At 45.1% G+C, this 27,745-nt stretch overlaps 3 protein-coding genes across 12 annotated transcripts; 2 read left to right on the top strand and 1 right to left on the bottom strand.

The window, feature by feature from the left end:
• Positions 1-176: 176 nt before the first annotated feature.
• WDR77 (WD repeat domain 77) lies at positions 177-6,993 on the bottom strand. Its single transcript, XM_036453338.2, has 10 exons — positions 6,726-6,993; positions 6,296-6,481; positions 4,773-4,914; positions 4,533-4,582; positions 3,727-3,797; positions 3,544-3,598; positions 3,027-3,098; positions 2,228-2,336; positions 1,672-1,740; positions 177-1,181 (listed from the first exon to the last, which is right to left on the bottom strand). Exons 1-10 carry the CDS (start codon positions 6,838-6,840, stop codon positions 1,022-1,024), a joined length of 1,029 nt encoding a protein of 342 aa, XP_036309231.1. The 5' UTR covers positions 6,841-6,993; the 3' UTR covers positions 177-1,021.
• A 104-nt stretch (positions 6,994-7,097) lies between these two features.
• Positions 7,098-14,565, top strand: ATP5PB (ATP synthase peripheral stalk-membrane subunit b). Its single transcript, XM_036453352.2, has 7 exons — positions 7,098-7,249; positions 7,532-7,568; positions 10,200-10,345; positions 11,494-11,657; positions 12,109-12,234; positions 12,820-12,999; positions 14,162-14,565. Exons 1-7 carry the CDS (start codon positions 7,210-7,212, stop codon positions 14,237-14,239), a joined length of 771 nt encoding a protein of 256 aa, XP_036309245.1. The 5' UTR covers positions 7,098-7,209; the 3' UTR covers positions 14,240-14,565.
• A 149-nt stretch (positions 14,566-14,714) lies between these two features.
• On the top strand, positions 14,715-27,734 carry CUNH1orf162 (chromosome unknown C1orf162 homolog). Of its 10 annotated transcripts, XM_045586882.1 has the most exons (7): positions 14,715-15,133; positions 15,398-15,523; positions 21,500-21,577; positions 22,285-22,342; positions 26,586-26,683; positions 26,965-27,014; positions 27,252-27,734. In XM_045586882.1, exons 3-7 carry the CDS (start codon positions 21,541-21,543, stop codon positions 27,372-27,374), a joined length of 366 nt encoding a protein of 121 aa, XP_045442838.1. In that variant the 5' UTR covers positions 14,715-15,133; positions 15,398-15,523; positions 21,500-21,540; the 3' UTR covers positions 27,375-27,734. The 10 variants fall into 10 exon arrangements, with proteins under 10 accessions (XP_045442838.1, XP_045442841.1, XP_045442843.1 ...); XM_045586885.1 differs by lacking the exon at positions 15,398-15,523 and having other exon boundaries at positions 21,530-21,577; XM_045586887.1 differs by lacking the exon at positions 15,398-15,523 and having other exon boundaries at positions 21,530-21,578; positions 22,292-22,342.
• The last annotated feature ends 11 nt before the right edge of the window (positions 27,735-27,745 follow it).

Raw genomic sequence — 27,745 nt, 5'->3', positions numbered from 1 at the left:
CAATACGCTCAGTAACTGATTCATGATTTCTAACTGGCAGTAGCCGCCAGTCCAACCCCAGTCACCCAATGTTTAGCTGAAGATCCAACCAGCTGCTTTGGGGGCGTAGGACTGAGACCCTGAGAAGTGAAAAATGTGTAACTGCATGTACGACGCGTTGGAAAAGACAGGCCCACAAAGCCTAAACGTTTTATTTCATCAGCCAGGATCCACAGAAAGGGCCGAGGCAGGTCAGGCCCGGCAATTTTCAGTTAAGAAAGGTGGCAGCCTTTTCTCTGCAAGTCCCAAGTCCTTATGTCAGTTTTTAACTAACTGAATTGCCCGTAAGCTCTCCACCATCCCCATCCATGGCCTCTATGACAGAAAAACCCTCGTCTCTCACATACACAGCTCTGCGGGAGGCAGGGGGGAGGGGGCACTCCACAGGCACCAAACTTTATTCGGCCAGAAAATGGAGGTCGAACTCAGTTTAATGGCAAGATGTGCAAACTGGTGAGTGGCGTGGCTCTTCCTCCAGCTTAGCTGGCCTGGGCTTCTGTGAATGGAAGCACTGTCCATGTTAAAAGTGAAATAAGTTCTATAAAAAAAATGGAGCTGCTCCCATCTCTCTGAGTAGTTTAGGAGCTGCTTCTAGAACCCAGGAGTGTCCACATCTCATCCAGACTCAGCTGATTCCGCACCCACAACTTCATGGGGAGCATAAAAGCCTCATGACCTCTTTTTTAGGGGGTGGAGATGGTGGGCTTCGGATGGACTTTTTATCCTCCTCCCTCTCCTGACCAAAAAAACGACACACACACACACACACACACACTCAGACACACATACCTATCCGTTTCCCAGACAGTTTCTCTCCCCTATGACTATGGGATCCCAGAATCTGCCACCCCAGGCTGAGAGACACGCCTAGTGACTGCCCAGGTCTGGGGTATCCGCTGGCCTGGATTTGAAAAGGCTCCTGTGTGGTCTCCCAGACTGAGAGGGTACTCCTGGGGGGTGTGCTTTCTGCCTTAAACCCAGTCTACTTGGCAACACTGTTAGGCCCAGGGGCTGGGAGCGGCTCTGTGGACAGCAGGTGGTGGATGACCTGGTGGTCCCAGCCCACGGTGGTGAGGAGGGAGGGGTTGAGCGGAGACCAGGTAGCATCCCTCACAAAGTCTCTGTGGGCTCGGCTTCTGAACCTGGAAGGGGAAAGGAAAGTGTGAGCGTGGCAGGGACAGGCGGAGAGCACCCACCACCTCCAGGCACACTGCTGGGCTGAATCACACACACTCCGTCATAGGTATGACCCCAGAGGACCTCACGGAACCTTATTTCCATGGACGAAGAAACAGTGGCTAGAGCAAGAGCAGGGACCCGGGCCAAGCTCAGACCACAGTCATGGCCAAGAAGGAAGACAGACAGACCCTCCACCTGGTGCTCTTCTCCTGGTACCAGGCTCCAATTCACTAAGCGATCTTTGTGTGAAGAGGGCAGGCTGCCCTGGGAGATGGCATGCCAGTCTCAGAAACACCGCCCGCCACCACACTCCTCCCCCAGGGACAGAGCGGGCTGTGAAGCCGCTTCCCCCGCCTGGTCCCCCTGAGAGACAATGCACTTTCCTGAGAAGGAGAAGGACCGGCACCGCTGCTCCCCTCCCCGCTTCCCGCCCAGAGCTCCCCGTGCACTCACACGTTGGACAGGCTCGAGTCCAGCACAGCCAGGGAGCAGTCTTCGCTGACGGAGGCCAGCAGGGGAGCGCTAGGAGAGGGAGGAGAAGGGAAGGCCGTGGGTCCCAAGACAAACCCCGAAGGGCCAGCTCCCAACCCCAGTCCAAAGTGACGGGAGAAGGGGGCCTAATCCTCACGGTGGGTTAAGGTCTGGCTACCTCTCAAGTTGATATTGTAAATTCCAAGGAAAGATGAGGGAAATGGAAAAAATCCAGGGTGGACAATTGTCCTGGCAACTAACCACCCCATCTGGTCCCTCCCTGCAGCTCCAGCAATAACCCAGAAACACAGGATTCTCAACCCCGCTGTCCCAGAAGCCCGAGCAATTCATGGTGTTGGGTGCTAAGCTGGATGTCAGCCATTTGCGACAGGGACTGCACAGCCCAAAAAAGGACCCGTCTTAAGAGGCCGCCGACATTCTGAAACCTCAGCAGAGCCGGGTCTGCTTTAAGACACTTCCTATGCTCGGCTGACATAAGCAGGTCCGCTTGCTGGGCCCAGGTGACAGAGAACAGTACCTGTGCGGGGAGAACACCAGCCCGGTGACGCCCTGGGAGTGCACGGCGGAGCTGAGGACACAGCTGGCACTCTTGGTGTCCCCCAGGGAGACAGTGCCGTTCTCATCGCCTGCGGAGAAGCAAGAGCGCAGCACAGGGGTTAGGAGTGCGGGCGTTGGGAGCCAGCCAGACCTGGATTTGAATGCCAGTCCCACGATGTTTTGGACAAGTTAACCCCTCTTAGGATCAGTCTTCTCTTTTGTTAAGGAGGAATAAGTAGCCCTGGGGTGGCTGTGAAAATTAAACTGATGGATGATGTAGTTATCAGCTCAACCACAGACCCTGTCACCATAATAGCACGCCTATGCACAGGAGAACGAAATTCCCCCTATAGTAAGTCTTCACTTAACATCACTGATTGATTGTGATTGAAATGAAACAACATATAATGAAACCAAGTTGCATAGGCTCGGTGATATAAACAAGTTTTAAGTTCCCGTGGCATCTCATCGATGTTATGAAACGGTACTGAATGAAGCGACATTATCCAAGGATCTGCTGTGTCACGGTCCCCGAGCTTTGTGGCCCATTGACTTCTAGTCATAGCCAGGACACAAGAGCCAGAACAAACAGTCAGGACTCGAGTCCACGGGGGAGGAAACCACCAAGTCCAAAGCTGGACTAAAACCACGTCAGCACCATTCAGGGCGGCCAGGTGCGCGGAGGCAGAGCAGCCGGAGCCTTGTGCGTTATGGAGCTGGCACTCTCTCTCTCATCTCCCCTTTCTAGAGCCAACACGCAGTCCGAGGTGCTCCCTTACCCAAGACAAAGACTTGGCTCTGCTGAGGATGCCACGCTAGCGAGGTAGGGAGGTAGCCAGAGGCACTGCAGCCTGCAAAGGAGAGAAGAGGGTTCCGTATGAGGCCCGGCTCCGAGGAGATGCTTCTCAGGTGACGTCAGTCTAAGTCCCAGGAACTCTTCATTCCGACTCTCAAAGCCACCAAGGCAGCCGGTTCCTCATCCCTGACCCTCATAACTCCCCTTTACCCACCGCCTCCTGCCCTTTCTGGACACAAGTCGCAGGCGAGTTTCAAGCATAAACATGAAGATTTCAGCTCTGGCCCCCATGTTGACCCATCCAGGAACTGGAAAGAGAATCACCACCCAGGAACCAGCCCTTCCCCTGAGGTCAGCAGAGCCTCAGTGGGAAGGAGAGTGGTCATGTAGCTTATGTCACAGCAACTGGCCTCTGACAACTTTCCCTTTGACTCTGGCCAAGGAGAGCCTGTCCTGGTGGGTCCCAGTCCCTCTCTCCCACGGCGCTTTCTCAGGCTCACCCATCTGAGACGCTGGCTTGGGGCAGCGGGTATCCCAGAGTAAAATTCTACTGTCCTAGAAGCAGAGGAGAGAAAAGGCTTCAGGATCCAAAGCAGCAGCGGGGCCAGGAGGTCTCCACACAGACTTCGGCCTCCGGGCTGGAGTGCGGCTGGGGAGCGGGGAGGGAAGAGGCTCTGTCTCACCTCACCGCACGAAAGGAACACGGAGTCCTGGTGAGGAGAGGCAGCAACGCAGGTGACCTGCCCGGAGTGAGCTGTGCAGGAGGGAGGGAGAAATGTGAGAAGCGGAAGCCACTACTACCCAGCAGCCAGACCCTAGCAAGGGGCAGGAAGGAGGGGCAGAAGCAGGCCTAGGCTCAGGATGCAATGTGATAAATTTCACAAGAGATTTTGAATGAAATAAAACCTAATAGGAGATGTTGATGGAGTTACAAAACTTCAAAAGGGCTTGGGAAAAATTAATTAGCAAAGACAATGAGAGAGAAATTAGGGCTGGGTAGGAACAGTGAAAGATTTCATAGTGAACATTCTAGAAGAGTATTCTTCATACTGCACGACGCATACCTCACAGGAGTTCTGGACAAGGTTTTAAGGGAATAGATTTCCTGAATGTTCTCTTTCCTCCAAGTGAACGAGTAGCTGCCTGTAGTAGTCAGGCAGGAGAGCGAGGACCTGCTGCCCCTAACATTCAAGCAAAGTTCAAAAAAAGATAAAATAAAAATAAAACAGCTGCCCTAGCTGGTTTGGCTCAGTGGATAGAGCGTCGGGGACTGAAGGGTCCCAGGTTTGATTCTGGTCAAGGGTCATCTCCAGTAGGGGGCATGCAGGGGGCAGCTGATCAATGATTCTCGTAATTGATGTTTCTCTCTCTCCCTCCACCCTTCCTCTTAAGTCAATAAAAACATAAATAGATAGATAGATAGATAAATAGATAGATAGATAGATACAACGGCTAAGGCAGGACAGGAAAAAAAAGAAAGGGCACTCACCTCGGTATGAATTCAGTACCATCTGCTGAGTGAGGTCCCAGACCTTGATGCTAAGAAGCAAAAGGAAACAGATACTTCAGTGGATTACAAAATCTCCAGGGAAACCTTATAGGTATGCCATAATTAGTCACTGGGGTTTTACAATGAGTCTCAAACGTTATATAACATAATAAGGCTAATCAAATGGTGAAGACACCCAAAGGAGGCTTAGAGGCAGGAGTGCTGAGAACAAGGACCCACCAGAAGTCTTTGCTCCCGCTGACAGCCTGCGTGCCGGAGCGCAGGACACCGACTGTACACACTATGTCGTCGTGCTCGTACTTGCAGAACTTGCTGACAATGAGCGTCTCATTGTCGTCCAGCTCCCACAATTCCACAGCACCTGTCAGGGATGGGATGGAGGGTGAGGGAAACAAGCTTGAATGATACCAACCCAGCAGTTCGCTTCTAGGACTTAAGTAGTCCATTGTCACTACGCTAACAAAGTAAGTGATTTCGATAGAAGCAAAGTCCCTGTTGTTAGAGGGGTTCGCTATGTTCCAAGCCATTTGCCTTGATGCTGGTATTACTATTTTCCTAATAACAGTCCAAACAATTAGGTGGGGAAGGCTTCTAGGAAAAGATGAGCCAGCTGGTAAATTTCATCACCCCCTTTCCAGGGAGAAAATACTGGAAATTAAGTTCCTGGGAGAAAAGGGATGATAGCACCACAATCGTCTATGTACACACAGTCCAGTGTGGTTAAAGCTTCCCAATTATAATAAATACTAGTAGCCCTGCACACCAATCCGTGTACCAGTAGGTCACCGCCGCCCTTTTGTAGCTCCTCCAAGTCCCCTTCCCCCTCCCCTTCCCCCTCCCCTTCTCCCCTCCCCTCATAGCTTGCAGCCCTGCTCCCTCCTGTAGCTCCCCAGCCCAGTAGTTTGCTGCTCCACCCTCCTGCAGTTCTTTGGTTGGTCCTTATGCCTCAGGGCATGATGTATAATCAGCATATTCCTCTGATTATATAGGATGATTTGTTGAACGTTTTCAATAAATGTCTTGCAGTCTTTAAAAATACGTTGAATAAGCCGAAACCGGTTTGGCTCAGTGGATAGAGCATCAGCCTGCGGACTGAAAGGTCCCGGGTTCAATTCCGGTCAAGGGCATGTACCTGGGTTGCCGGCACATCCCCAGTAGGGGTTGCGCAAGAGGCAGCTGATCGAAGTCTCTCTCATCAATGTTTCTAACTCTCTATCCCTCTCTCTTCCTCTCTGTAAAAAATCAATAAATATATTTTAAAATAATAATAATAATAAATACATTGAATAAGTCAACGGCTTGCACAGTGACTGGTTAAGGACTGAAAACACCCCAAAAGTTGTCTTGAATATCTGTAGTGTTCAAGGGCCACTGCTAGAAGCTCAAATTTGAATTTCATGTGATGTCTGCCAACACGCCAATTCTGATCTTTTTAAAAAAAATAACAAAATCTCCACTACTGAGTCTGACATTCAAAACAAAGAAAGCAGAATAGAGACATTTCAGAAGAAAATGGGAAAAAATGGAAAGCGACACCAGAGATTGGCTTCAACGCTATCTCTAAGGCTAAGATTATCCTAGATCTGGATTGGGGGGTTATGGGGCAGGAGTTCTCCTTAGGGACCAACACCCTCAAGCTACCCCATACACCGAGTGTGGGGCATGAAAGATTGGACCTAGCCCGACCTGTGCCCCTTAGCCTTCATTGCACCTTTGGGGTTGAGGTTCAGAAAGTGACTCACCTGAATCGGAAGCCACTAGGATACCTCTGTCCCCGACCCAAGTGAGGTCAGCTACTCCGGCCTCCGTCTGGACTCCAGCGGAGCAGAAGCCTTCGTTGGGGGCGGCACAAGGGTCCTTGAAAAGCCAGAGGGAGCCAGCCCAGCAGCGGCCACTCAGGCTGGAAGCCCCGAGCAGGAGCGCCCCATCTAAGGGAGGGACATGCTGTCGGCGCGTGGGGGATGCAAGGGTTCGTCTCCATGGCGACAGCTCCGAAAACCACGCGGGCTGAGGCTGGACGTGAGCTCAGGACCGCGGGGCACGGCTGGGGACTGAGTTCAGGGAGGGATGGACAGGGCGGCAGGAGGGGCGGGGGCGGGCCAGAGGAACGGTCTCGGGAAGGGTCGCCCCGAGGGGAGGGGAGGGAGCCCCAGGCCCGGGATCTCGGCTCACCGGACCGGTACCGCGCAGCCTCCAACTGCCGCTCCATGCAGGCGGGTGCATTAGGGGGAAGGTTCCACTCGCGATCCTCCGGGGGCACGAGAGGGGGCGGGGTTTCCTTCCTCATCTCCACGGTTTCAACGCCAACCTGGACCCAAACGGGACGCCCGCGGGAGACTCCAGCTCCGACGGTCCCCACGTGGTACCCCGCTGGGCCTCCGCCCCTCTGGACTGGCTAGCGGCGCTCTACGTCTCGCGAGACTTGCTTCTTACGGCTCCACTCCGCTTTCCAGCCGCCGCCCTCCCTCCGCGACTGGTACTCCGCGCAGCGTGCCTCTTCTCGCGAGAATAAAGAACCTTGAGCGGAAGTTGAGGGAACGGAGGTTCGCGTTCTCTTCTCGCGAGACTTGCGGGCGGCCATCTTGCTCGGACTCGGATAGAACCCTTCGCCCAGGTCACCGGGACGCCGAGACCGCGCAGCCTGCCCTCGCCGACCATGCTGTCCCGGGTGGTGTTTTCTGCAGCCGCCGCCGCGGGTGAGAGGTGTAGAGCCGGTTGGGGCTGCCAGAGTGACTGTAGAGAAGCGCGTCTAGGGTTTTTCGTATGCGGAGCGGGCGGGAGGAAAGGGGCGGAAGGAACGCTAGCGAGCCTTGGGCCTGAGCGGGGAGTGACCTGCGCCGCGCGGGAGGTGAGCGTGAGGTCTCGGGGGGCAGGAAAGAGAGGCGAGTGGCCTTCGAGGCCGGGCCTCGCGGGGACCGAGGGAGGGACAGAGTAAGTGTCACCTTGAGCTTGCTGACCTGCGCCGTGTGTATTTGCAGCGCCCTCTCTGAGGAACGCCGCCCTCCTCGGTCCAGGGTAAGTGAGAGGGGCCGAATACTACCCCCCTTCGCCCTTGTTTTATCCTCGCATCGCGCTTCTCTGTGACCTCCTAGCTTTGGGCCAGAAATTATCTTTTTTAAAAATAAAAATAAAAAGTGATTTTGGGACGCGTAGTCTCCTTCAAACACTTGGGCTTCTGCACCACCTAGAATATCGTCGTCGTATCACAGAAGGGCAAAGTTGAAGGGTTTAGGGGATGTGTTCTAACTAAACTGTAGACTGGTTTGATGTCTCCCAAGCCCCGCCCCTCTCCCTGGTGACCTTCAGCTAGCCATAGCCATAGCTGCCACACTGCGAATCGGAGGTCCTGGCATCGGCATTTTTGCAGACCCAAGAACAAGTTTTTGCTCTGTTTTTAATTCAGTGCGTGGGGGTGACATTGGTTAATAACATTGAGTCTCAGTGTTATTAACCAACAGTTCCATAACACATCTCCTGTATATTGCATTGTGCGCTCACCACCCAAAGTCTAGTCTCCTTCCCTCCCCGAATATTTGACCCCCTTTACCCTCTTCAGACTTCCCCCAGCCCTTTTCTGGTCACACTGTTGTCTGTGTCCATGCGTTTATTTGTTTTGTCTGTTGCTCTATGTTTCATATCCCACACATGAGTGAACAGGCTCTTTAAAATAAAAATGAAGCCGGGACCGGTTTGGCTCAGTGGATAGAGCATCGGCTTGGGGACTGAAAGGTTCCGGGTTCGATTCCGGTCAAGGGCATGTACCTTGGTTGCGGGCACATCCCCAGTAGGGGGTGTGCAAAAGGCAGCTGATCGATGACTCTGTCGTCGATGTTTCTGACTCTCTTATCTCTGTCCCTTCCTCTCCGTACAAAATCAATAAAATAAAAATGAAGCCAGTTGGCTTGCAGTCTGCCTCCCAGATTCGGACTTTTGCTGCCAGGTGAGAAGAGTTAGCGATGGATTCAGTAGCTGTTTGTTTACCACCCAGAGAGCCAGAGAGAGAAAATGAGGACGGCTTTATGGAGCTCAGTCCAGAGAGGAGGTTCCTGTAGAGCAGTGGTTCAGAGCGGCGATTTTCAACCTGCGTGCCACAAGGAGTTTACAGCAGAAGGCTGGTTGGGTTTGGCAGTTAATCAGCGAAAGGCATACCAGGCAGAAGGAGCAGCATGCGCATGTTTTTGGTTTTTGTTTGTTTTTGAGAGCTGAGAGCTTCTTTATGACTAGAGGATAGAAGAATGAAGGAAGGAAGGTGAGGGTCTAAAATTTGACAGGTGCTCGATCATATGTGCTATATTAAGTAGTTTGGGTTTTTTTGTAGGCTTTACGTAAAATTTGCATTTTATAGATATTGGCAGCAGTGTGCCAGGGGCTAGGATAAGGGGTATTTGACCAGAAGAAGACAGACCGGGTTTTGGATTATTAAATCAAGCAGGAGATGAGGGGAGGATTTGTGTCCAATTCTCCAGCGCTGTGATTAAAAGCGGTGGTCCTCGGCCTGGGCCAGTGCTGGGACATTTGGAGGGGGGATGCTACACCAGATCCTTCTAGTGTGTACAGACCACAGGGCACAGAACAGTCTGTCACCCCAAAGTATTGTCAGCAGTCCCAACTGTCGTAGTGCTAAGGTTGAGAAACCCTGATTTAAATGAGAGAATCTTGAGCATGATTCTCAGATTTCAAAAGTTGGTGGGGTGTTGAAATTAAAAGAAAATAACCATAGAGTGTAAACTGTAATTCAAAAAGATAAAAAACAGTAATGTTAAAAAGACAAGCAGTGAACCGAAATCAAAGAAATAATATAAACTCTTACATTGCAAGGGGATAGAGGTTCAGAGAGTTGGAAGGGGGGCAAAAACATAGAGTATTTGAAGAAGACTGCTTGACAGCTAATAGGAAAACGACTAATGGATTTTATTTATTTCATCTGAAACCTAATGAGCCACCAATTTGCTATAACTGCTAAAAATGGAATCTTCGGCTACTTCAGTACAAGAATAATTTGCAACAAAATCAGCGAGTTCCTTGTGGTGTACAGTCAGGATTGTGTGGGGAGTGAGATGTTTAACCCAGATGCACTAGTAGGAGCGTTATCCTCATACAGAGAAAAATAAAACCAGAACCAATGAAACGAGGTTTCAAGACATACATAGCCGTTCAATTCAAAGATGAACATAATTAGAGCTTTCCTGTTTCACATAGTGCTGGTCAGCACCCATCCCAGAGAATATTCAAATAGGTCAAAGCTCTTACCATCAGGGAGCTCATAACACAGTAGACATGTAATAGCCACTTACATAGGACTCTAACACATGCCAAGTACCATTCTAAGCAGGTTTAGGATTTGAACCCAAATAGTTAGCCTTCGGTCTATGTTCTTTTATATTTCCATGCTGATAATAGATGACTGATGAGGCTTACAGAAGGGATTCTAGTTTGGGGTAGACGATTAGATATGACTTTATGTAAGCCATTTGTCCTTTTCACACAGCTAATCATTAACCCTAACCTTCCTGTTCTTGGTCTGTTCTTTCTGTTATGACCTTTCTGTTCTTGGTCTCTCTCTTGCCTCAGTCCTTATCCCCATTCATTGTTTCTACTAACTTCATACACTGAATAGACTTTAAATGTGTGTAATTGCTACCTTAGGGCATTGCAAGCAACAAGGATCTTTCACACTGGGCAGCCAAGTCTTGCCCCACTACCACCTCTTCCTGAACATGGAGGAAAAGTTCGTCTTGGACTGATCCCTGAGGAATTCTTCCAGTTTCTTTACCCTAAAACCGGAGTAACAGGTGAGCATTTGCCCAGTATTGATAGCATGTTTGGATTGTGTGATTTATGTTAATGTGGGATTTGGGCAGCCTCTTACCTCTTCACGTACACCACAAAAATCAAGCCAGTTGTTTTAAATGTACTTGTGGAAGTGATTCATAATAACAGTTTAGTTGCTCTAACTTATCTTTGGAATAAATTTGTTTGGGGTTTTAATTTGACTTTTAACATTGTTTCCATTTGTTGATATACTAAATTTATTGAATGCCTGCTCTATGCCAGGCACTGGTCTAGGCATGCAGTGGTGTGTCATCACAGAACGTACATTCTATTGTAGGATACACAATAAAGAAACAAGTAATTGTAATATACTATCTAATAGAAATAGCTGTGAATTAGAATAAGGTCAGGTAAGGCAGTAGAATGTATTAAATTGTATATATAAGTATGAAAACAGAAAGTGGGCTGTGTTTATGTTTTTCCCCTTTCAAAAAAGCATAAAATGTTGTAAAACATTGCATTTTTATAATGCAACTAGAGGCCTGGTGCATGGATTTGTGCACTGCTGGGGTCCCTCAGCCTGTTCTGCACGCTTGTAACCTGGGACCCCTCTGGGGATGTCGGATGGTCCAAAAACGTTCGTTAAGCAGCTGTGCTAGGCACTTTATTTTTTTCTTTAACGCTTTTATTGATTTTATAGAGAGGGGAGAGGGAGAAAGGGATAGAAATATCAGTGAGAGAAACATCGATTGGCTGCCTCCTGCACACCCCCTAGTAGGAGTTGAGCCCACAACGTGGGCATGTGCCTTGACCAGGAATCAAATGTGCCTGGGATATCACTCAACTATTGAGCCACACCAGCCGGGCTGTGCTATGCACTTTACATACATTATTTTTAATTTCATCAACCCTGTGAAGAAGGTACTGTTTCCATTTTACAGATGCAGAATCTAAGCTTAGAAATTACTTACATTCCCCAGTTTCTCATAAGTTGTAGAGTCAGATTTCTTTGAATTCAGATCCTTGTTCTCTCAACTCTACCATAATGCTTCTCAATCCAGTGTTCTTTGAGTCCAATTATTTTAATCATTATTTGGCCTTCAACTAATTAAATGCAGAATTATCTTTCTATCTTACTCATCATAAAATAACTTTTTCCTTCTTTCAGGACCCTATGTGCTCGGAACTGGGCTTATCTTATATTTTCTATCCAAAGAAATCTATGTGGTTACTCCAGACACCATCTCTGCTGTATCAACAATAGGGTTGCTTGTCTATATCATTAAAAAATACGGTGCCTCTATTGGGGAATTTGCTGATAAACTCAATGAGGTAAGAACCAATAAACCTTATTTCCCATTGAGACCATAGTAGAAGTATCAAGGCCATCAAGTGATGTTTTTGATATGGATATATATATATATATATATATATATATATATATATATATATATATCTGTGTATATATATTCAGTATAATTAAAAATCTAATTATAATGAGTACAATTACAGGTGTTTATATGCTACTAATTTGAGATCAGAAATCAGAAATTTTTAGAAATCTACCAAACTTTCTCCAGCTTTTCCATGGTTTTGTTCATTCAACAGATATTGTGTAGCTGTCATGGGCAATTCTTTTCAAGGATTTGTGCATTTCTCCCTATATGTGTGTATGTTTCTGTCTTTTTATAAGTGAGGAATATAACTTTGAAGAAAAATAAAATGAATTTCTTTTTACTCTTGGTACTTTCACTGATCTTTGTTCTAAATATCATAATTGCAGCAAGAAATTGCCCAACTAGAAGAAGCGAAACAGGCTACCATCAAAGGCATCCAGGATGCAATTGAGCTGGAGAAGTCCCAGCAGGCATTGGTTCAAAAGCGCCATTACCTTTTTGATGTCCAGAGGGTAAGTTTCAGAACTTTCTAAGGAGAATGAAGTTACTCATTTGTATGCATTAAAAAAAAAAAAAAAAATTAAACTCTCTTACATGAGGGATGGCTGGAGATTGAGCATATTTTATTTAGAAAAGAGAAGATTTAGGTGGGGGTTGGCAGTACAGGCTGTTTAGACATTAAAGACCTATCAGGTGTGTAAATGTTATTACTCTAAATATTAGAAAGAGCTACAATTATAAATCCACATAAAAGGAAAATGGTCATTAAGTTACAGCTGATTAAAGATTGGAATTCACTGTCTAAGGCATGTCACGAAGAAACATGTTTGCTGTAAGAAAATCTGATACTCACTTTCCAAATTTATAAGCAGATTTAGATAGTAGTAGAGCTTTTTACCGTGGTCAGAGCAGAATTAGATTCTAAAATATTGTGGTACGATGTTAACTAGATTCATTGTGGTAATCATTTCACAGTATATACAAAATCATTGAATGCATGAAATTAACATAGAGGTCAATTACACTCAATAAAAAATAATTTGTAAACTAAATGTTGAAGTGCAAATAGTTTTCATCATTTCTTAATTTTGCTTCAGAATAACATTGCTATGGCCTTGGAGGTCACATACCGGGAACGGCTGCATAGAGTGTACAAGGAGGTCAAGAGTCGCATGGACTATCACATCTCTGTCCAGAACATGATGCGTCGGAAGGAACAAGAGCACATGGTGCAGTGGGTGGAGAAGCATGTGGTGCAGAGCATCTCTGCACAGCAGGTACCTGGTGTTTGAAGCTTCTGGACGTGGAGCGGGGTCTCTGACAGGTGTCCGCTGGTGGCCCGGCCAGTTTTTAGAGACAATCTGGTTGGTTTTTCTGAATGGTGGAACCTAGAATATGCTGCACCGCTACCTGGGTGGCTTCCGCCGCCTCCTTTAGAATTTGGCTAAAGGCCCCTTATCTCAGCTCAGAACAGTAGATTGTTCAGAACACTGGGTGTTGCAGACTGTGTTCAAATTCATCATTTGGGAAACATTAACCAACACATTTAATTTCTCTATAAAACAGACTGGACAAGGCTGTTTCTGAGCCCCTTCCATTTCTTAATTTCATGATTTTCATTCCATTCCTCTTTGCCAACACCTGACTTATTGGTCTTGAACAGAAATTTACCTATATTTGATTTCCTTTTTAAAAATTATGTTCTTTATTTACTTATGACATGATTTCTTCTTTCCCAGATATATAGTGTTATATTAATGAATTGTTTTTTATTTTATTATTTTTAAAAAATATATATATTTTATTGATTTTGTACAGAGAGGAAGGGAGAGAGATAGAGAGTTAGAAACATCGACGAGAGAGAGTCATCGATCAGCTGCCTCTTGCACACCCCCTACTGGGGATATGCCCACAACCAAGGTACATGCCCTTGACCGGAATCGAACCCGGGACCTTTCAGTCCCCAAGCTGACGCTCTATCCATTGAGCCTAACCGGTTTCGGCGTGAATTGTTTTTTTAATAAACTTTTATGTAAAAATAACATACACTTATCTTTAAAAGTTGGAAAATGTAAAAAAAAAAATGCAGCAAGTAAAAGAAGTTATTTTCATTCTTAAATCTGTATTGCTAATGTTTGCTCTTTCAAGCAGCTAGCAGCTGTATAGCTCACACCAATGACATGTGGTTTCAGGAGTAACTGGCTTCAAACTTGACAAGGATTTCACTTATAAAAGCTATGAGCCAGGGGATTTTTTAAAAATAAATTGTTTCTTCCCTGTGTAAATAAGTAAATAATTCCTATTAGTCTATGATATTAAGTCAGTAATACAACCAAAGATTGTGTAAGAATCTCAGGTTTTGTATGAGATAAGAATTATGTGTTTCTGTCTTTCCGTGATTTGGAAAGATCTAACCAGATTTCTCTTTCCTTATCACAGGAGAAGGAGACAATTGCCAAGTGCATTTCCGATCTAAAGCTGCTTGCAAAGAAAGCTCAAGCAGAGCCGGTTATGTAAATGCATCTCTCCTGACTGAGAGACCGCTAGAAACAGAGTGACTGACGGGAAACTAGGCTGTGACAAAAGCTTTCTATGTCGCCATCTGCTGGAGTTACAGTTTACACTACTTAAAAAAGAAAAGCGTGAGTTTCATCTAGTGAGAGAATTAAAACTATATTGGCCAGTAAGATGTTTATTGTCCTTCTTGCTCTGTATTTTGAGTTCTATAATCACTTTTGAATCAGCAGTTTCCTTTTACTACAGTTTTGAACCTGACTAAAGATTACCAAGTTATAATTTAAATTTGTAATTAAATTTGAAACAATAAATGACAGTTGAAACAATTTTTTTCAAATTGCATAATCTTCTGAAATACTATTTCAACATTTGCCATATGGATAAAAATTAAAGATGTCATTGAAATTATATTCTTGTTTATAAGATCATTATTATTGATTGGTAAGCTGCTTCTGGCTAATTGACAGATTATGGACAATTTAAGGGTTCTTAAAATAATGAAAGGGAATATTGTACATCAAGCCATTCCATTTACTTTGTATTAATTTTAGTAGTATATCAATGGAAAATATTACCAACTCAGTGTGTCGTAAAATTGCTTTTAAGAATCCAGTAGATAGCCCTAGCTGGTTTGACTCACTGTATAGTGTTGGCCTATGGACTAAAGGATCCCGGGTTCTCTTACTGTCAAGGGCACGTACCCGTTTGCAGACTTCTCCCAGGCGTGGGCCCTGGTTAGGGCCCATGCAGGAGACAACCAATCGATGTGTTTCTGTCTGTCTTTCCCTTTCTCTTTCACTCCCTAAAAATCAGTGGAAAAATAACTTTGGGTGAGGATTAACAACAAAAAAAAAGAATCCAACAGATAAATCAGAAAGTTCTGCCCTTCCATAGGTTTGTCTGCATTTCTTTCATGTTTACATGTTTTACTTGTACACAAATGGGCAACTTACATAATAGGAAATATTTGGAAATATGTATCATATGAGTAATTACTATTTTCTTGACTTCCTATGATTTTAACTTATGTAAAATTGGACTAATATTTATTGATGGCTAATATATTCATTTACTCTAGAAATCAGATTGTATAAGGAATTTGATTTGATGCTGTCAGTGAGCTGGTTAAAGCAGTCCCTCTCTTTGTTTCTAATGCAGGAGCTTGAAGTTCACAGAACAGCCAGTTAAGAAGGGATTATGGATATAAAGTGGGAGAGGGTAGGAATGAGTGAAAATCACAAGTACACACTGACATCATCAGTTTTATTACCTCTGACCTTGATGGTAAGATTGTCCTACAAAACCCCAGGCCCTTCATCACACATACGTAGTCCGAAGGTTGGAGAAGCTGAAGGATGACCCAGGGAAAGATTGGGAAGTTGCAGACCTGGCTACAACGGAACTGGTGGACCAACAGATGACAACATACATGGGCTGCAAAATAGTCGCCTCACATCCGCCCTCTAAACTTGCTCAAGAATCTCTTGCAGCTCACTCTCACTAGAATATTCAAGGAAGAGAATTCTGAAACGTATAGTTCAGTCTAACCAAATCGATGTTATGAACCACCATATGTTAACTATACTGCCAAATGTTAACCGAATGAGTAAAACTTAAAGCAAAAATTCTGGTCCTTAGAAGTCAATGAAAGCATCTATTAAGATAGTAAAACAGAAAAGCCACAGGTTGGAAAAGAAATGGTGTCTGGCTGGCATTGAGAGGAAGTTAGCCAAGGAAGATGGGATTGGAATCCAGGAAGGTGGAGCAGCATCTGAGTGTAGAGAAGCCCTGGAGGAGAGTAGCATTTTTTAAACTCAAGAAGTTAAAGAGTAAAACATTAGTAAGGAATTATATTCCAGTCCCTAAATTCTATGCTTGGAAGTTGGACATTTGTTCTGAAGACAGGAAGCCAATGAAAAAGGTCTGAAGCAGAGAAATGATGACTAGATTCTTGTTTCAGAACAATCGGTAGCAACAAGAGGGTGGTTTGGAGATAGGATTTTGGCTCATTCTAACTAAAGGACATTGAAGACCTTAACTAAAGGCCTTAGCAGTGTGGGTGGGAAGAAAGGAATTACTAGAAATACTAGAGGCAACATTAGTAGGACTTGAGCAGGGAGACTATGGAAGAAGGAGTGATGAGTTAGTTTTCTCGCTTGAGAGAAGAAAAGGAGGCACTGTTTACTGTGATTTGGAATAGGAGGATGTCTCTTGGTCTAGATCAGTGGTCGGCAAACCGCGGCTTGCGAGCCACATGCGGCTCTTTGGTCCCTTGAGTGTGGTAAGGCCACTTTTTCAAAATAGACTCGCCCAGGCCAAAAACTGACTTCTGCACATGGGTCACGAAGTTTCAATCGCACTGTACATGCGCGCCCACACGTCGTACTTTGTGGAAGAGCCACACTCAAGGGGCCAAAGAGTTGCTTGTGGCTTGCGAGCTGCAGTTTGCTGACCACTGGTCTAGTGAAACTCCAACTCCCACCTCGGGTTTGGCTTGTGTCTCTCCAGGAAGCCCACCCTGGTTCCTGTGTCACAGGCACACACAGCCTGAGGGGCCTGCTCCTTCACAGCCATGGGGCTGCTATCCTTCCTCTGGTCCCAGCCTCCTCCTCAGAGTTCCATGAAGGCAGGGAAGGCCGTTCTTTGCTCACCACGGTATCCTCAGAACTTATGCTCATACATGGCACAAATAACGGTTCACTGTGGCGTGGGTGAAAACATGAATTCTCTTAGCCACTGAGATTCAAAAACTTGGCATCATCATCAAGGTGACCAGACGTCCTGCTTTTTAACAATTTGTCCCGCGTCCCGCGGAGTTTTAAAAGTATTCGCTGTGGGACGCGGGACAAATGGTTAAAAATCGGGACGTCTGGTCACCCTATCATTGACTCATCCTGCTGTTTCATTCCCGGAACCATGCCCCACGTCTTAGAACTTCCAGCCTTCAAGCAGGTTTCCTGGGGCTTCCTCCCTGTTCCTTCTGCTGGTGCCTCTATTAAATACCTAAAATGCTGCCCGACTCTCCTGGCTTATGTCCTCCTCTCTTCCTCTTCCCACACCTCATCTTGTGGATGTGGTGGAACCTTCTTTAACGGCCATGTTTATTGTATTCCAATTCAAAAATCGTTTGTGGCTCCTTATTAACACAACATTTATTGCTTGGATTGAGAGGCCTCTACGATTTGGCTGAAGTACATCTTTGGAACTGTTTTTTACTTCCCACCTGTTACAAATGCTCCACCCTTCACCCTTGCTGATATCTCAGAAATCCATCTTGGTGCCTGAGGCACTCCTCACTCACATTGTTTCTCCTCCCTCCGTCCAAACCCCACCCTTGCGCCAAGCCCAGCCCCAGGCGTGGGCATATAGCTTACCCAGGATATATGCCCACACCTCATTAGTAATAGTAAACTCATCAGTCCACAGAGCCAAATATCAACAGTACGTACAATGATTGAAATTTCTTTTTGAGAGCCAAATTTTTTAAACTTCTAACGCCACTTCTCCAAAATAAATGCATTTTGTGGAAGAGCCACACTCAAGGGGCCAAAGAGCCGCATGTGGCTCGCGAGTTTGCGGACCCGTGGGCCTAGCCCTAGTCTGATTCCCAGCTCTGCTAGCTCCTCCCTCATTGAGTTCCCCTGTTCTCCCAGTCCTCGCTGCCTGGCCACCTCTGTCCTGTCCTATGGTTCTCACCGTACGTGCCTGCACCTGCTCCTTCCAGTCACCTGTGTTCTCTAAAGACGTCCTCTCATTCACTCGCGAGCATGGCATCCTGCTGCTTCTCTTCATGGCCTTTAAGGCAACCCAGGATGATCCCTTCGCTCATTTAGCACATCTTTCCAATTAGATGGTAGCGCCAACAGGAACCTCTCTGTCTTGCTCTCAGAATTACCCACCACACCCAGCCCACTGTACGACCCATCGTAATTATTTACTGAGTATATTTATTGATGCTGTTTTATGAATAGACGTTTATAAATGATTTGCCTTCTCTTTCAAAGGCTCTCCATGCTCAACACACAGTCTGCACACCGGGCACTTAACTCTAACATGACTGTCCAGTGTCTTTTATTGCTTAGAATAAATGACAGTGCGATGCTTGATGACAGGGATCATGTCATACTGCTGTGACCCCCATAGTATCCGCCGTGTGGTTGCTCCATGTGTCCGTAATTAGAAATAAAGTCTTATCCCTTGTGCTCGAACATTCATGTGTCCAAAGATACGAAAGTTTTCTGCTTATGGGATTAAAAAAAATTCAGTGTTGGCCTCAAAGAGGAAGTCTGCCCTCAAGTTTAGTTGATTGACAGTGGCAGCAATTATTTCGTCATTTCTAAAAACTAAGACTAGCCACGGAAGCAAAAGTTCAGTTTTAGACGGGGCATTTCGTGACTGGACTTTTCAAGGTAAGTGCCTTTATCCCACGTTTTTAATCTAACACAGGATAATTGCTCTCCAAAAAAAAAAAAAAAGTCTTCCCATTGGTAATGGTTTCTATCATTTATTTTTCTTTACAACTTTATTTGGTGTGTGTGTGTGGGGGGGAAGGGTTATATTTGAATGCCTGTGTTGAGTTGGTTAATTTAATGGCAATCTGGAAGATTCTCTCTGGTGCCTGACAAAACGTGAAAGGGTATGTATGGCATCGTTTCTATTTTAATTTATGCTTCTGTGACTGTGTGTGTTTTTAAAGGGACATGTGTTTCTTTTCTCAACCTGGATCTGTAAGTGGCTATGGCCCTGTGGTTTTGTGGGATGATTTGGTCTTTCAGGGTTGGATGACTCAACTTTTTGTCCAGGTGGCTGAGGTAACGTTTTTTTGGGAGAGTAGCAGATTCAGAGGCACTCATGTAAAGGTTAAGATTATACAGAGCCCTAGCTGGCTTGGCTCAGTGGATAGGGCGTCAGCCTGTGGACTGAAGGGTCCCAGGTTAGATTCCAGCCTAGGACACATGCCTGGGTTGTGGGCTTGATCTCCAGTAGAGGGCATACAGGAGGCAGCCAATCAATGATTCTCATCATTGATGTTTCTATCTCTCCCTACTTCTCCCTTCCTCTCTGAAATCAATTATATATATATATACACACACACAGAAATCTACCATGCTCTTCTATTCCACCTCCCAGGGGTAAGATCTAGTATAAATTAATAAGATTAGTCCCTACTCCATTTATTTAGCACAAACATGTATTTCAATATATTTAAGCACAAACATGTATTTCAATATATTTAAAATGCTATCTAAATATTTTATGGTGCTTGACAAAGAGGATCATTGCCTTTTGAGTGAAAACAGGAACAGAAAAAGTGCTGGGAAGCTAGTTTCCACTGCTGATTCTGCAATTTATGGTGAGCGTCCGGTTCTCCCGGGTCACACTTCTCTCACCCGCTTCCCCTGCGGCCTTTCTCACTGTCCCACACGCATGATCTGAAAACATCTGGTCTGATTGTGAGGTACTTCATAGAAGGTTGCTGTTGCTACTGGTCCCTGGCAGTGAGGTTCTGCTTCCAAACCTCCCTGATGCCACAGAACTTGGAGGATTCACTTTTGAGAGCTGAACAAATCACTAGTGGCATTTGTTGTCTAAATAAATTACCTTTAAAACACAATAGATACAGCAAAGCCAAAAATTCTTAGAATGGGTTTACTTAAATATGAAATGAAATTGTGGCCTCCTAGAACTGTAAATAATAGGGAACTGGTTAAACAAGCCATAATACACAGCTGTAACAGAAAAATCTATCACCATGAAAAATATTTAGAGGAAGTTTTTAGTGGAATGAGAGAATGTCTATGATAAAAAGCTTAGTGTGGGTTTTTTTTAATGGATATATGAAGATATATCTCAACTAGCCTTTTAAAACATGCATGGCAAACACTCTGATTTCACTTATATGTGGAATCTTTAAAAATCAAACTCATAGAATAGATGCCAGTGACAGACGAGGGCATGGGAGGTGTTGAAAATTGGTGAAGATAGTCAAAGGTATAGACTTTCAGTTACAAATAAGTCCTGGAGACAGCATGGTGATTCTCCTAAATAATAAAAGGCTAATATGCAAATCGACCAAATAGTGGAACGACCAGTCACCATGACGCACACTGACCACCAGGGGGCAGACACTCAATGCAGGAGCTGGGTTCACGGCTGGTGAGCACAGCAGTGGTGGCAGGAGCTTCTCCTCCATGGCAGAGCTAAGGATGTCCAGGGAGTGGGCCATTGCCGTCAGTATGACATTCCCTGAGGGCTCCCAGACTGAGGGGGCACAGACCAGACTGAGGGACCACCCCCCACTGTCCCAAGGGCACAAATCTCGTGCACCCAACCTCTAGTAGTTAATAATACTGTATTGCACATTCTAAAATGTGAGAGTAGATCTTAAACATTTTTATCATAAAAAAAAGTGTAACTGAGATGATGGATGTTAACTGAACTCATTTGATACGTATATCAAAACATTAATTGGTATACCTTAAACTAATACAATGTGATATTTCAATTATATCTCAATAAAATGGGGGGGGGAGTGAAAAACTAAAAATATTTAGAATTCGTGGAAGTACAAAAAAAAATGAAATACCCTAAAATGTTAAACTATGGGAAGTGGTGGTTTAGATGACTTGACTTCTGCTTTTTGGTGCTTTATACTTTTTGGTACAAATACATAAAAAAAAAATTAGAGGGAAATATAGAAAGCTTGATATATAACAAATAGGACCATAACCAAGGTGAGAATGTTTTCACTCTAAAAGACAATATGAAAACAGAATAGAAGAGTCTGATGGAACCTAGCGGAAGGACATCCTGCAACAAAAATTTGTAAATGTTCACTCCATACTGCCACGGGAGGGAGGCAGATGCATCAGACCTAGATGATACTCAGTTCAAAATATCCTTCATCTCCCATCCTTATTTCAATTCCATGCTTACCAAGCAAAATTAAGTTTTTCATTGGCTTTCTTAAATGTTCTGGTTGCTACTCGTTATACCAACACGTTCCTTATGTCATTTCAGTTTATACACCAGTCTCTGAGTTGGTTCGTGGAAGTTCTTGTGTAGTCAATTCTAGGTGCCCTGATAAGATCAAATTCCTGGACCTGCAGAGCTGAGGACTGACTGCTGAGCTGTGGCAACCACCCCACATAAAGTCTGTGACCACCGACCTCACTAGAACACTCGTCATGACTTGCCTCTCCTTGTTACTGCTCCTCTCTCGAGGTCCAGGTTGACCCGTCCACTGCCTTTCCTTTCCAGGCTTTCTCAGAGATTCCTTCTTTATTTCGGGGGAAGACAGAATGGGAGGAGGTGCATCCAAAGAGGATACCAGCACTGGTAAGTTCAGGGCAGAAACCGTTATCTGCCTCACGGCCGGGTGAATGTGAACTGGAATAATTGGAAAGTGTGCTGAATGGCTGTAACGGGACAACGTTTCTGAGGTTGGAAGGATCAGAATTCACCATGATGTGTAATATCAAGGAGAGTGAACAGGGGAAGCAGAGAGAACTGTCTGATCCTCTGAGTTTGAGAAGAGTGCCTCTTTGCTTGGTATTAGACCAGTTGGGTGGTTTGCGGAATCTAGCTTACTTCCCTTACTCCCCACCCCATTTGTGGTGTGAGGGTTGGGCAAACTCACCGGGGCTGCCTTTGGCTTCACTGCAAACAAATGAAAGGAAAAAAAAAAAATCATAAGGCAGCGGGTGCCAAGGTAAGGTTCCCAAGGAACCAACTAGTGTTGGGAAACACTAGTTCTAAGATTCACTTTAGATACTCGACTCCCTGGCCTTGAGATTCTCTGAGGGAGACACAGGAGATGTTTTTGTTTATCAGAGGGATATATGGGCTTATCAAAGGACATACGCTAGGCTTTTATTTGTGTAGCTGGTGGTTTTTTAAGTCCCTGTTCTAATTTCTATGTTAAAGTACCCAGGACCTAAGGCAGGATGTTCTCTCCATTTGAGGAGTCGTAGCCCCTGTCTTTATCTCCACTGGTTACTTGGATAAGTGGCAGATACATTAATCCCCTTCATGTTCTCTCATAGGCAAACAAATCCACACCACAGCAGCTCCAAAAAGTACCTCTGCACCCTGCCCTTCCGAGTAAGTGAGCATTCTCCCACCCACTTCCTCTTATACTACACTAGAGGCCCGGTGCACGAAATTTGTGCACGGGGGTGGGGGAGGCACCCCTCAGCCCAGCCTGCACCCTCTCCAATCTGGGACTCCTAGAGGGATGTTTGACTGCCCTGTGGGATCAGGTCTAAATGGGCAGACGGATATCCCTCTCACAATCCAGGACTGCTGGCTCCCAACTGCTCACCTGCCTGCCTTCCTGATTGCCCCTAACCACTTCTGCCTGCCAGCCTGATCACTCCCAACCACTCCCATGCCAGCCTGATTGATGTCTAACTGCTCCCCTGCCAGCTTGTTTGCCCCCAACTTTTCTTCTCTGCTGGCCTGATCACCCCTAACTGCCCTCCTCTGCAGGGTTGATCACCTCCAACTGCCCTTCCTTGCAGCCTGGTGACTCCCAACTGCCCTCCCCTGCTGGCCATCTTGTGTCCACATGGGGGCAGGATCTTTAACCACATGGGGGCAGCCATCTTGTGTGTTGGAGTGATGGTCAATCTGCATATTACTCTTTTATTAGATAGGATAAAGGCCTGGTGCATGGGTGGGGGCCAGCTGGTTTTCCCTGAAGGGTGTCCCAGATCATGGTGGGGGTTCCCTTGGGGCAATGGGCAGCCTGGGTGAGGGGCCTGTGGTGGTTTGCAGGCCAGCCACGCCCCCTGGCAACCCAAGCAGAAGCCCTGGTATCTGGGATTTATCTTCTATAATTGAAACTTTGTAGCCTTAAGTGGAGGCCAGGGCAAGCCAGGGCTGCAGAAAGCTTGGTTTCCTCCATCGCTGGGGAGCAACTCGAGCCTCCTGCTCTCTCCAGCTATGTGGCTGCCGCCATTTTTGTTGGGATTTACTTATCTTCTCTAACTGAAACTTTGTAGCCTTGAGTGGAGGCCAGGGCTGGCCAGAGCGGTTGGGAAGCTTGCCTTCCTCCATTGCCAGAGAAACTGACACCTCCTGCTCGCTGTGTGACCACAGCCATCTTGATTGGGTTAATTTGCATACTTGCATACTTGGCTTGTGGGCATAGCAGAAGTATGGTCAATTTCCATGTTTCTTTTTTATTAGTGTAAATATCACATCTTCTTTATTCGTTTGTCTATTGGTGGACACTTAGGTTGTTTCCATATCTTGGCTATTGTAAATAATGCTGCAATGAACATAGGGGTACATGTGTCTTTATAATTAGTGTTTTGGATTCCTTCAAATTCTACATAAAAGTACATAAAGCAGTTCCATTTTTTATTTCTTTAGGAACCTACATACTGTTTTACATAGTAACTGCACCAATTTATAACCCACCAACATTTCACGAGAGTTCCCTTTTCTCCACATCCTCGCCAACACTTATTATTTGTTGATTTATTGATGATAGCCATTCTGACAGGTGTGAGGTGATATCTCAATGTGGTTTTAATTTGCATTACCCTGGTGTTGGATACACTTACATATGTTTATTGGCCACCTGTATGTCCTCTTTGGAGAAATGTCCACTCAGGTCCTCTGCCCATTTTTTAACCAGTTTGTTTTCTTGGTGGTGTTTTATGAGTTGCTTATATATTCTGGATATTATTGAATCTATCATTGGCAGTAGATTGTCGTTTTGTTTTTATTTTTTTAAAATCTATTTTATTGATTTTTTACAGAGAGGAAGGGAGAGAGAGAGCTAGGAACGTCAATGAGAGAGAAACATCGACCAGCTGCCTACCGGGGATGTAACCGCAACCAACGTACTTGCCCCTGACCGGAATCGAACCTGGGACCTTTCAGTCCACAGACCGACGCTCTACCACTGAGCCAAACCGGTTTTGGCTGTTTTTATTTTTTATTATTTTTTATTATTTTCCAAAAAATATATATTTTATTGATTTTGTACAGAGAGGAAGAGAGAGAGAGAATTAGAAACATCGATGAGAGAGAGTCATCGATCAGCTGCCTCTTGCACACCCCCTACTGGGGATATGCCCGCAACCAAGGTACATGCCCTTGACCGGAATCGAACCCGGGACCCTTTAGTCCCCAAGCCGACACTCTATCTATTGAGCCAAACCAGTTTTGGCTGGCTGTTTTTATTTTTGATGGCTTTCTTCACTGTGCAAAAACTTTTTAGTTTGATGTAGTCTCATTTTGTTGTTGAGATCTTTCCCTTGCCCCAAAAGAGACATCCAAAAAGGTATTACTAAGAGCAATGTCAGAGAGTTTATTGCCTATGTTTTCTTTTAGGAGTGTTATGATTGCAGGTTTTACTTTTTAAGTACTTAATCCATTTTTGTTTATTATTGTATATGGTGATCCAGTTACATTTTTTGCAAGTGTCTGCTCAGTTTTCTTAACAGTGTTTATTGAAGGGACTATCTTTATCCAACTGTATATATTCTTTCCTCCTTTGTCAGAGATTAACCACAGAGGCATTGTTTGGTCTTTACCGAAAGGAGGCAGGCCAAAGATGCTGTGAGGGTTTAAGAAATTTTATTACTTTCTCTCACAGGCAGCTGAGACCAGTGTGTCAGTGTCAGCCCTGAGGGGGTGGTTACGTTCTCTTATATAGGGAAGAAGTATGCAAAAATAGGGTCAAGATGTGTGTGCACAAGTTGGTCAAGCAGTTGGGCAGGAGCTGGTCAAGGGAGGAGAGTAAACAAGTCAGTCAGAGGGAAGGTCTTCTTATCTTGCTTCTGCAGGCACCAGCCATCTGTTCCAAGCTATGGGGAAAGGCTTATGACAATACATATTTCAGAAAACATGTCCAAGTAGGAGAGATTAGGGGTAGTTCATCTTAACAGGCATGGGTTTATTTCTGGGTTCTCTATTCTGCTCCATTGACCTATGTGTCTCTTTTGATGCTAGTATCATGCTGTTTTAATTACTATAGCCTTGTGGTATAGTTTGATATTAGCATGATACCTCCAATTTTGTTCTTCTTTCTCAAGATGGCTTTGGCTATTCAGGGTCTTTTATGGTTACACACAAATTTTAGGATTATTTGTCCTAATTATGTGAAAAATGCTGTTGATGTTTTTGTAGAGATTGCATTAAAATCTATAGATTGCTTTAGGTAGCATGGACATTTTAACGATGCTAGTGCTTCCTATACATGAGTACAGTATATGTAGCCTTTCATTATTTGTGTCGTCTTCAGTTGCTTGCTTTAATGTCTTATAGTTTTCAGTACAGATCTTTTGCCTCATTGGTTGAATTCATTCCTAGGTATTTCATTCTTGTTGATGCAATAGTAAATAGATTGTTTTCTTAATTTTTCTTTCTGATAGTTTGTTATTGATGTATTAAAAATGCAGCCAATTTCTGGTTATTAATTTTGTATCCTGCTATTTACTGAGTTAATTTATTCTAATAGCTTTTGGTAGATTTTTTAGGGTTCTCTCTATATATATCAGGTCATCTGCAAATAAAAGACACTTTTACTTCTTCCCTTCCAATTCAGATGCCTTTTATTTCTTTTTCTTGACTTATTGTTGTGGCTAGGACTTCCAATGCTATGTTAAATGAAACTGGTGAAAGTGCATGTTCTTGTCTTTGTTTCTGATCTTAGAGAAAAAGCTTTTAGCTCTCACCATGGAGTATGATGCTAGTTGTGGGTTTGTCATATATGGCCTTTATGATGTTAAAGTATGTTCCCTCTATCCTCATTTTGCTGAGAGTATTTATCATAAAGAGATGTTGGATTTTATCCAATGCTTTTTCTGCATCAATCTGATATAATTGTATGCCCCCCCCCATTTTGTTTCTGTGGTATATCACATTAGTAATTTGTGTATTCCGAACTCGCCTTGCATTCCAGGAATAAATCCCACTTGATCATAATGTATGACCTTTTTAATGTATTGCCGAATTCGGTTTACTAAGAATTTTTTGCGGATGTTTATGTCTGTGCTCATGGCCTAGAGTAGTTTTCTTTTGGGTGGGGGGGGCAGTGTCTCTGTCTGGTTTTGGTACTAGAGTAATGGTGGCCTTATAAAATGAGTTTGGGAGCTTTTTCTCCTTCAGTTTTTGGAATAGATTTAGAGCTAGGAATGTTTTTTTAGAGGGAAACGGAGTTCACAGCTTTCATTGAGGCCTCACATGGATCTGAAACCTGAAACCAAAAAGTTGAAAAGCAGTAGGAGGTGTGAAAGCTGTTTTAGAGGAAAAGATTACACTCTGATCTTTAGGAAAGGCCTTCAAAAAGCCCAGAAGGTCATCTGTTTTCTCTTTTTTGCCACAACAGCAAAGAACTTCATCTGGCCTTAGCCTTTCTTGCTGGAAGTCTACTGACATTGCTGCTGATGGCCCTTGTCTTCCTCATCGCAAAGAGCTACAGAAAATGTGAGTGGCCTCTGAGAGATGGGGCAGTGATTCTTTCTCTGCTGTTGAGAATAGAGTTGGCCTGGAATGGCTCCTGGAAAGAAGGGGATAAAACCTGCTCAGCCCGCCTTCTCTGCAGACCACAGATTTGAATTCCTCCACTTCTCAGCTACCCTCCAGCCCCTCCACCTTTCCACCTGCACCGCCTCCCTCCCTGCCCCACCCCTTCACCCAAGACGGAAGGGAGAGGCTTCTAAGGCCTCCAGTCCCCATTGGTGAGATGTGTCCCTTTCTTATGGCAGATCACTCAAGTCCCCGAGCTCTGGATCCTAACTCAGATTCTCTTGCCAAGGTAAGTTGACCACGCTGTTTCCATGACACTGGAGACCTGCTGCCATTGGAATTTCCCTCTATGCTCTATGGCTTCTCCGCTAAATAGTAGCATTGCTCTCTGGATGCTGGGTAGTGATGCTTTGAAGGGTTCTTCTGGTCGCTGGGTCTTCTCTTGACTGAAGCTTTCAAGTTGCTTCTGAAGAGACACATTTCTCCAAATTGAACTCGCTCATTCCTCCTCCTTCTTCCTCTGTAGCTGCAATCCACCCAGGAGGCACTCAGAACCTCAAAAGGAAAGAGAGACGACTTGATTGCAAATCCTTCTTCAGACTCGAACTCCGTTGTCTATGCTCAGATTAAAGGGGCAAACTTTCCCTGAGTTTCCAATGAGGCTTGAATCCGGTTCCTCTCACGCCAGCTGCATCTTCTACATGGCTTTTTCTTGGTAGATGTGCACCGCAGTCTGGGTGAGACTGCAGATGGAGTTGTTTGGGTGTGATCTGGCAACCTGAGCCGTCAGTTTTGTGACCAGGGTCAGTCTTTTTCCTGGATCTCCCACCTGGACTAACAAAACAAAGGCCCCTGAGGGCCGAGACTGCCTCTCTGTGTCCTCTTCCACAGTGTGTGCTACAGGCTCAGTGCACCAAGAGTGCTCACTCAGTGTCATCGATCAACGTGGGAAGAGGCAACCAATCTAACAATCTATCAAGAATTACAAATAAAAGCAAACCCTCTGTGATGTTGGCAATT

The sequence above is a fragment of the Pipistrellus kuhlii genome, unplaced genomic scaffold (assembly GCF_014108245.1).
Source record: "Pipistrellus kuhlii isolate mPipKuh1 unplaced genomic scaffold, mPipKuh1.p scaffold_m20_p_24, whole genome shotgun sequence".
Lineage (NCBI taxonomy): Eukaryota > Metazoa > Chordata > Mammalia > Chiroptera > Vespertilionidae > Pipistrellus > Pipistrellus kuhlii.
Note: the sequence above shows the minus strand (reverse complement) of the source record. Positions and strands in the feature narration are given on the sequence as shown.

Excerpts from the sequence above, each read along its gene's own strand:
- WDR77 (XM_036453338.2), bottom strand. The coding sequence starts at position 6,840 with ATGAGGAAGGAAACCCCGCCCCCTCTCGTGCCCCCGGAGGATCGCGAG. Across the intron at positions 3,599-3,726 it reads TGTTCCTTTCGTGCGGTGAG|GACAGTAGAATTTTACTCTG; the intron begins GTGAGACAGAGC and ends CTCTGCTTCTAG. Across the intron at positions 1,741-2,227 it reads CTGGTGTTCTCCCCGCACAG|CGCTCCCCTGCTGGCCTCCG; the intron begins GTACTGTTCTCT and ends TCCCTCTCCTAG.
- ATP5PB (XM_036453352.2), top strand. The coding sequence starts at position 7,210 with ATGCTGTCCCGGGTGGTGTTTTCTGCAGCCGCCGCCGCGG. Across the intron at positions 7,569-10,199 it reads GCCGCCCTCCTCGGTCCAGG|GGCATTGCAAGCAACAAGGA; the intron begins GTAAGTGAGAGG and ends TTGCTACCTTAG. Across the intron at positions 13,000-14,161 it reads AGAGCATCTCTGCACAGCAG|GAGAAGGAGACAATTGCCAA; the intron begins GTACCTGGTGTT and ends TCCTTATCACAG.
- CUNH1orf162 (XM_045586885.1), top strand. The coding sequence starts at position 21,541 with ATGGGAGGAGGTGCATCCAAAGAGGATACCAGCACTG. Across the intron at positions 26,684-26,964 it reads CGCAAAGAGCTACAGAAAAT|ATCACTCAAGTCCCCGAGCT; the intron begins GTGAGTGGCCTC and ends TTCTTATGGCAG. Across the intron at positions 27,015-27,251 it reads ACTCAGATTCTCTTGCCAAG|CTGCAATCCACCCAGGAGGC; the intron begins GTAAGTTGACCA and ends CTTCCTCTGTAG.